This window comes from Rhinolophus hipposideros (assembly GCF_964194185.1).
Source record: "Rhinolophus hipposideros genome assembly, chromosome: 23".
Classification (NCBI taxonomy): domain Eukaryota; kingdom Metazoa; phylum Chordata; class Mammalia; order Chiroptera; family Rhinolophidae; genus Rhinolophus; species Rhinolophus hipposideros.
The window spans coordinates 21,701,704-21,710,775 of record NC_138069.1 but is presented as its reverse complement, the minus strand read 5'-3'; the positions used below and the strand labels follow the sequence as shown (position 1 = coordinate 21,710,775).

General features: G+C 40.2%; 1 protein-coding gene across 1 annotated transcript; it reads right to left on the bottom strand.

Moving 5' to 3' along the window:
- Nucleotides 1-3,362: 3,362 nt before the first annotated feature.
- SPINK14 (serine peptidase inhibitor Kazal type 14 (putative)) lies at nt 3,363-7,148 on the bottom strand (the record flags this gene model as incomplete). The annotated part of the gene is made up of 3 exons (XM_081035425.1): nt 3,363-3,503; nt 6,075-6,118; nt 7,079-7,148. 3 exons carry the CDS (start codon nt 7,146-7,148, stop codon nt 3,363-3,365), a joined length of 255 nt encoding a protein of 84 aa, XP_080891551.1.
- Between the last annotated feature and the right edge of the window lie 1,924 nt (nt 7,149-9,072).

Genomic DNA, 9,072 nt, shown 5'->3' with positions numbered 1-9,072 from the left:
TCTCTAGATCACTTACAATAATTAACACAGTGTAAATGCCATGTCCATAGTTGTCATACTGTATTATTTAGGGAATCATGACAAAAAAAAAAAAAGTCTGTACAGGTCCAGTACAGATGCAACCATGGTAGGCCTAACTACATAGTACACGTCTACAACAACGTAACACCTTATTTAAAATCTTTTTCTTGATCTGCAGTTGGTTGAATCATAGAAGCGGAGTCTGGGGATACAGACAGCCAACTGCACAATGACATGATAAAGATAAAGCTGACTTTTACTTTCAGATAATATGGAGTAAGATAAACCAGATATACCTCCTACCTAAGAAGAAAACAAAATGTCACACAAAAATATATGAAACCATGATACTAGACATCAGGCAATGAAGGATAGTGATTCCTGATAGATGGGAAATAAATATGGTGAATTCTATGACTAGCCTTGGTTTCTTCATTGTGCTATGTTCTAAGAATAGGAAAGAGGAACTCAGATGGAGCAAGTCGATTCCCTGAATTGAGGAGAGAGCTGAGAGGAGAGAGATCAAAGTGGTTATAGTTTGCAAGACCACAGCACTGGAGAGGTGGACAGAAAGCTCAACAGATTACTGGCTGGTGCTTACATGTACGGACACTACCCAAACCCACGAAAGGACCACCAGAGAGAATTAGACATAACAGAGCCCAGATCTCATATAGGGCTGATATTGGTGCCTGTTCCTATCAGCCAGAATAGAAAAACTTCATAATTCACAGAGCATTGAGTAGGGTACTCAAAAGGGTCTTGCCTCAGCAGTGAGGTATTATTAGCTCTCTTAGTGAATACTGCACTGGTCCCACCTAACAACTCTTAAAAACAATATTCCAGGGAGTCAGACTATTTCCATGTAATTGAGCAGTGTCTCAGAACAAAGCTTAAGAATATTTCTAGAAAAACAAAAACACTCAGAACCAAACAAGATAAAACTCACACTGTCTGGTATCCTAAGATACAATCCATAATGAAAAGAAAATCAACAAACCCAAACGTACCTAGAACTGACAGATATTAGAATTAGCAGATAAAAATCATAAAAAAATAATTATTATAATTACATTCCAGTTATAATAACTTTTTTGAAAAGTTAGAAACACGGAAGATATAAATCAAACTTGTAGAGATTAAGTTAAAATGTTTGAGATAAAAACAATCTACTGAATGATAACAGATTGATTATTGCAGAAGAAAGGATTTGTGAACAGGAAGTCAAAGCAATTGTGTTGGAGAACAGTCCTCCCTGGAGTTCTTGGTGTTCCTACATATGGCCCAAGACTTGGAACAATGGAAAGTGACACACTATAAAGAGAGAGAAGATTTCATTTTCCCCAGAACTATTTGCTTTCCATATTCTAAAGATAATAGACCAAAGGGGACTGTTTCTTTTTCAATGGAGTCGTATATCCACCGTGTAATTGCCATGGTAGTCAAGGTCAAAGAGTTAACAGAACATATAAACTCTCTGACCGTAGTCTTATGGGATATTCAGAGGCAGAAGAATGCTCCTTCCTAAGCCAATAGGGAGCAAGCTGCTCTCAGAAGAGGTCATAGCAGTGTACATCAGTCTTCTCTCCTTATGAAAACACTCACACACAACTCAAAGAAGTACACTCCCCTTATATTGCAGAGGTTAAAATGTGTCAAAAATTTAAGAAAACGACCAGTGACCAATGGTGCATTCCTGGATACCATCAATTGGGCCTCCTTCTATGGAGAAAAGTAGAGCCAGTGAAAGCGTTGGACTCTGTTGAACTAAGCCAGACATGAGTAAATGCTTCTCTTTCAAGGCTGAGTCTAAAAGGGGGGCTGTTTGATGAGGAGTTTGCAGAAAGTAGGCAAGAGGAATAACTAGGAAGAGCAGAGTGCTTCATAGTTCTAATTGTTTTTTCTTTTCTTTTTTTAATGCCAAAGGAATATAGAAAAACTTTCTGTCATGTTCCTTGGAAGACAGCCGGGGCCTTGACATCGATTACTCCACTGTTCACTGTATCAGAGAGCTGATTAATCCCAATGTTTGTCTTTGACCCTCGGCTCAAATGTTTAATTTGTTCTACTTCTGAGACTTGAGACACAGATATGAAACCCAAGTGAAATCAGACTTTCAGAACATTTTATTTGGGACAGCAAGGAGGGCAGTAAGTCCATGAAGGAAGAGATCTAAAGAAAGAACATTTAGCTGTCTGATACAAGCTCTGTAAGAGCAACTCTATCACCAAGAACACACGTAAGGAGGGGTGAAGGACAGGTGAGTTGCAAGGGGAGGATTGATGGAGAGAAACAGAAGGTATCTTCTTTCCCATCCAAGTCCACTCAGCTAGCATTCTCCATCATGTAGGAACTTAATTTTTCCCTTAGATTTCCTAAAGGAAGAGTCAGAATAAATAGTACATTAAATAATAGAATGTCAGAGCTACAAGAATACTTTAAAAATTTTCTTATCTAGCACCCTTATTTTATATTTGAGGAAACAAAGAGCCAGAGCATAACGGGGAATTGACAAAAGACAAAAGTCAAATTATTGCATTTCCTACCCAATTATCCTTTTATGATTCTAAGATGTCACTGAAGGTATTATGACCTATGCTACAATCTCTTTGAAAATAGGTCATCGAATTAGTCCTGCGCTTGAGATATGTGAGGCATATCAACCCTCATTGTATCTGTCGATACTCACACACTTTGGCTGAATTACTTATTAATTCTGATGACCTGGCGTTTACACACTCCTGTCATTGCTCCGTGCACAAAATTACAAAATAATAATTGGGATGAGGGCTCTAGTCTGATGTCATGGGGATAATTTTTCTCCCTATGAACTGCACTGGCTTATCCAGAGATCAAAACTGAAGTCATAGTTTTATGAGATCTCCATATCTAATCACAGAATCGTGTCACATAAATCCAACAAATCTAAACACTCCTTCTTAGCTGAAGGACCCAAATTTGCTGTCACCTCCTCCTAGTTCAGAGTTTTAGACACATCAGAGGTTGAATATATCTGAGAAAAGGCAAAACCACAATTTGTCTTAAAAATCAAAGAATTTTAGGACTCGAAGGGATATTTGAAGCTTCAAGTGAAAATCCATCCATCACTTGGCACATGGGGGTGCCAGGGCTCAGAGAGAAGAAAGGGTCGAACAAACACCACTGAGCACAGAGAGTCTGCCTTCTATTCCAAAGGGCTTTAGATGACCAAATGCTCTTTTGAAGAGGGACTGGTTATTATTTGTGCAAATTCCCGGCATCAACACTGATAGAGAAGAGGTAGATAATAATTGCTGTGGCCTAAGCTTGTCCATTGTTCTCTCCTTTTCCCCAAATAGTACTCACAAGCTCTCAATGCACAAGATACAGGGGTTTTCATAGGTGATGAAATTGGTGCCACAGATGGGTTGATATACACCAAGGCAGGGGTTTATTGTTCCTTTGAACCAATGCAAGTCTACTTTTTCATATGGACATTTCACCTGAAATTCAATTGAAAAGAACGATACAATTAGAACCACACACACAGATGGGTAGGTCACCTCTGGATTTTATTAGGAAAATCTAAACATAGCCAGGATCATATTCCAGTCTCACCAAAGCTCTCACAGTTCCCTTCTCCCCAAAGCAATGCAATCAGAAGCTATGTATACCTCATCTGATAACAACATGATGCCCTCGTTGTCAGGACCTCCTGAAAGTAATAGAGAATAGAGGCCTGCTATGCTATGCTAGAGTGAGAGTAGGAAGACTGGATAAACAGAATCTATTTTGAAAATTTAGCTTCTCTCTCAATCTCCTTTGCTCCCAGAGTATTAGAGCTGGAAATATTCTGAGAGATTTTTCTATGCCAACTCAGCTAAGGAATCTAAAGCCCCATAATTGGAAAAGATGCTTCACTGAAATCCATGTGCCTTGATTTAAAATATTTATCACATTTCATCCACTCTAAAAACCCCAAGTCAACTCTTATTTTGAAGTTTTGAAATGTGAGATCATTTGGAATAACTCCCTGATTTTGTAAGGAAAAGTGAAAACAAAGGAAGGAACGTGTTATCAGGGATTAGAACCCATGTCTACTTGCGAAGCTGGTGTCAGTGATGGCTTGAAGCAGTGACTCTGGGATGATGGAGCTTGAGGATGGTGGTCTCTCGGGCTGTATGAGTGCCATGTGATAGATAAAATACCTTTGATCCAAGGTGGGAGAGAGTTTTGGCTGAGTATTTAGAGAAAGAGAATTCATATTTGAGCTTAGAAACTCTTCTTCCTACTTTCCTTATCTATCCACCACCACCACCACGGCCACGCTCCCATCATCCTGTATCTCTGTCTCTATGACCCATGTCCTCTAGTTTCCATCATTTAAACATCAATGGAAGCATTTTATTCCCTTGATCCGTTAATTACACCTCATTTCCCATAAAAAAATGTTCTTAGTATGGGATAGAAGACCTTATGTGATCTGGATCCTCCCTTCTCTTCCAAGTTTGCCATATACCACCTTGCTCTTTGCCTTTTTAGTTTTATTTTTCCCAAATGCTCCACGTTCCCTTCATCTCAGGTTTGTCATGCCCAACCCACCAAACATATTTTTTTCCAGAATTTAAACTCATTCTACCTTCAGAACTCAGGTTATGTAACCCACTTGTTCAGCAATACCTCTCAAAATACAATCCCAACTCTCCATTTTTTCTTTTTATACCTCTCATTAGCATGTAATAAAGCACATGTGTAATTATTTGCCTAATTTCACATGCTGCCAAAATTATAAGCCCATGAGGGTAAGGTCTGTATCTGATTAGACTAACCATTGTGTGCCTGGCACAAATATTGGCACTTAGCCATTACATAAATGAGTGAGATATAAAATAGTTTAATCTGAATTAATATAGAGTAATCAAATAAAAAAAGCAAGAACAGTTAGTATCATTTTCTATAAATATAGCTACATTTTTTTCCCCTCTTTGGAGTGAGATGTTTTCATCAGGCTGTAATTGTAGCACCTGCTGCACTCCTCACTCTCTCTATATTCCAGTCACACAGGTGTTCAATCAGTGACTCAAGTAGGTAAAGGCTGCCTCACTGCTCTCCACCTGGGTGGCACCTTTTTACCCTTCAGGTCTCAGCTTAGATGTCCCCATGCCAGAGAGGCCATCACTGATCACACTGTTATAGTAGTATCTCTACTCCCAATATATATTCTCTATGGTACCATCCTACTTCTTTTATTTATGGAATTTACTACAAATAGTCATTGTCCCTTTCCCTTTTTTCTGGCTGTTTGTAAGCTTCTGGGAAAAGGAGATATATCTCTTTTCCTCGATATTGTACCCTAGGGCACAGCACAGAAGTTACGTAAATATTTCTTAAAGAAAATAAGTAAAAATGAGTAAGTTAATTTTTATTTATGGATTGCTAGGCAAGGGGATACAGGCAACTTTCTGGAGAGGAAAATGCTAAAACTGGACTCTATGGGACCAGAGGATAAATCCTGGACAAATTCTGCAGATTCTTTCGCTGGAGCTGCAGCCTCTGTCAGGTTCTACACTCTGATCTATGGGTCCCTTGAAAGCCAAGCTGCCCTCGTAATGCCTTTCTCACCTGTCAGCTCATAGCTCACTTTTTAAAAGAAGTCTGTTCATGGGTTTCCTATTCCTTCACATTTTCCTCAATACGTATCTCAGAGGTTGTATTCCCTATTCACGATTCACTTAGGCATCATCTGTAGTCTCAGAGCATTTAGGAGCATTCCCTCCTCCAAACTGTGAGTTCCTTGAGAGCAAAAACCGTGTTATGCCCAAGTCTGTGGGCTCTTCCGAGCCTGCCCTGTCTCTGGCAGTCGTCAATGTTCACGCGCATTCCCCAGGCCCTCTGGGAGGTTCCCTAGTGTTCGCTGACCAAATCTCAGCTTGGTTCTCAGTTTGGATCACTCTACTCTGGGCTCCTATACCTGCAGTGTACCTGTCACAGTAATATGAGTGGCCCTTGAAACAGCAATTCCAAAGAAAACTCAGATCAGATCCTCGGTCCCGGGAAATCTAGTGGGAGATTACCTTAATATTTCCATGCGGTGGCCACCAGTGTCGAGGGCCTGAAACTAAGACACACTGAAAATAGTTACAGAATCTAATATCTGGAAAAATCACGTCTCAATAAGTTAGCAGAACAAAAGACTTCCAAATTATTACCAAGGAAGCTTACAATAATTTCAAACATTATTTCATTTATACTTGGACATGTATTCCCTTATTTGTTTTTCAAAAATGTGGAACAACTCTTCTACTCCTGATAATCAGCAGACAACTACATCGATGCGTCACTGCTCTCATAAATGTTGCCAATCCAGTAAATCAAGGAACTTTTTGGTTAACAGGAATTAACCTCAGCTTGAGCAGATTCCGAACCAGCAGCCCATATATGAAAAAAAAAAAAAAAAAGAAAGAAAGAAAAAAAAGAAATGCTAGAACTTTCTAGAGACTTTTTAGCCCAATCTCCACATTTTGCAGAGAGGGGAAAAAAGACACTCGCTCATGAAATGCCTGGCAATTCATGGCAGATATATGAAAAAAATCAAACTCTTCAGTCTTTAAGGCTAGGTGACTTTATAACTCCCTACATGACTCTTCTGTAAAAGAGGATACCAAAAATAATAAACCAATCAAATACATGCATGGCAAAGCATTTTCAAAAGTTCTGAGTTTTTAAGATGCACTGCAATGTAAGCATATTGCCAATCATTTCTATATGTTACTTCACTGCATTACGCAAACCCCCTGGTCCCCATGAATTGGGTCTCATAATCGGCATTAATAGATGGAAAAACTAAGGCTCTTTGCCCATTGGCCAAGAGACTTTTTTCCGACCCTCACTCCATTGTCTTTCTCTCTATAGAAACAGATATATAGGTATAGTAAAATGATACCTTTAAATAAAAATAAATAAATAAATAAATAAATAAATAAATAAATAAGAACTTCGAAGCATTCTATTTCAGATCACAATGTTAGAGCCCACAAATCAACCTTACATGCCTGCCAGCACCAGCCAAATTACTCACCAGAAGGTAACACCCAGTGTATCAGGATGAAGAACAAAAGTGAGTAGAGCGCTGGGAAAGCTTTGGCCATGTTTTCCTCCTGGTATGTCCTTAGAATGATGCTCTGCGATATTGTCTCAGGATGTTGCCCTCTAATAAAATCACCAAAGCAGAATAATCAGGATATTAAGACCAGGAATTTTCACCTTTGAAGTGAAAATTCATTTCTAGTCTATCCATTGTATTGTAAACTTTCATGCTTCACTTGGACAGTCTATTCCACCCTTCCCTAAGAACAAATGCTCAGGAAAGTTAAATTTTGGTTAGTCAAAATTACAAGTATAGACCTCAGTGACAGATCTGTGACTACTCAGAGGACAGAAGTAAATCAGAGGTTACTCTTTGGGCATAATTGTATTATTTTAGTATGGAGGTGTCCTGAAAAGGCAACTCCTTACCTGAAGATTCAACCGTTTTTTTTTTTTTTCTTTAAAGGGCTACAAAGAAGGTGATGAGGCCACTAGAGGCTTCTAGATAACAAAAGCTTCTCACAGAAGAAGCCAGTCTGTACTTGCTCATGAAGCAGAGACCATCTCTTTGGATTAAGACGAAAATTGCTAATGCTCCAGGTACACTTGGCTGTGTTGACAATTTTCTGACTGGGAATGCTAGATAGATTCTCTTGGAGCATTCTGAGAGAGTGCGTCGGGAGAAAAACCATTTTGTGCCATCTCAGGGGGGCCCCAGAGCTATTTTCTTCCAGATAGGAAAGGGAGACATCAATGATCAAATCCTTCTGTGGGATTGCCTCACCTGTAGCAGCCTTCCCAACCCTAGAGACTGGCATATGCACATTCTAGGGCCTGATCTAGGACCCCACTGAACTCTTCCTGTCTCCCTAATGCTGCAAATGTGACCTGGTCCTCCCTATGCCCTTTAGGGCCTTAATTTCTGCTCTGCAGCATGTGTCAAGGTAATTTACATGAACTCTTTGCTGATGCCCTGTGATGAGACATATTTCCTGAGACGTTGAAATGTCTCCTCAGTACTCCACTCCCCAGGATGCTTGGAGGTCCTTGGCACACAACTGCCTACTCTGCCTGTTCCTGAGACCATCTAGGACACCATGTTTTGGTTAAGCACACTCCCATCTCTTCCTGACATCTTCCCCGATTCCTTCAGAAATGGAGCAGCAACAGTGGAAGATCCAACTACGCTAAACCTCAATGCCAGATGTCCACTCTCCCCACCATGTGTGCCCCAATTGACCCACCTCAGAAAGAAGAGGAAAGGAAGAGAGTTGAGACATGCTTTTGTGGCTGGTGCCTTTCGTGTAAGGAGCATGTGTTAGTGCCTCAGGAGGGGATAGAGTAGCTGCGTAGGAGAAGGCACTGAGGCATTGTGTGCTGGGCTGAGCAGACCCTGGGAGGCCAAACATTCAGGTTGACTCAACCCCAAACCTCAGCAGGAGGCATTGGGGAAGGAAGCACAGAGCTGCCTAGAAGACTTGGGAGGTGGACAGAGCGGCCTTGGGCAGGCATTCCAAAGAGGCAACAGCATGAGGCAACATACCATAGTAAGAAAGAGCACAGCAGAAAAAGCATAGGGTGTTCCACAACAATAACTAGTACCTTGGGCTAGAATGCAAAATATGGAAACAGCTGAGGAAGAGAGGAGGTTGCAGTGACAGATGAGGTAATACATGCCATTTGCCAGTGGATCCAGGATTGTTCCCATATCAATCCAGAGTCTTTGCAGCTTTGCAACAGGGAAGATATGTCATATAGTAGCTGAGTTTCCTCCTGTTATCTGAACTTCTGGCCTCTCTCTCTTCCTTTTTCGTAAAGAACAATTGTTCTAAGAAATTGTGGTACATATATACAATGGAATATTACTCCACCATAAAAAGAATAAAATCTTACCATTTGAGACAACATGGATAGACCTAGGAGATATTATGCTGAGTGAAATAAGCCAGACAGAGAAAGACAAATGCCATATGATCTCATTTATAA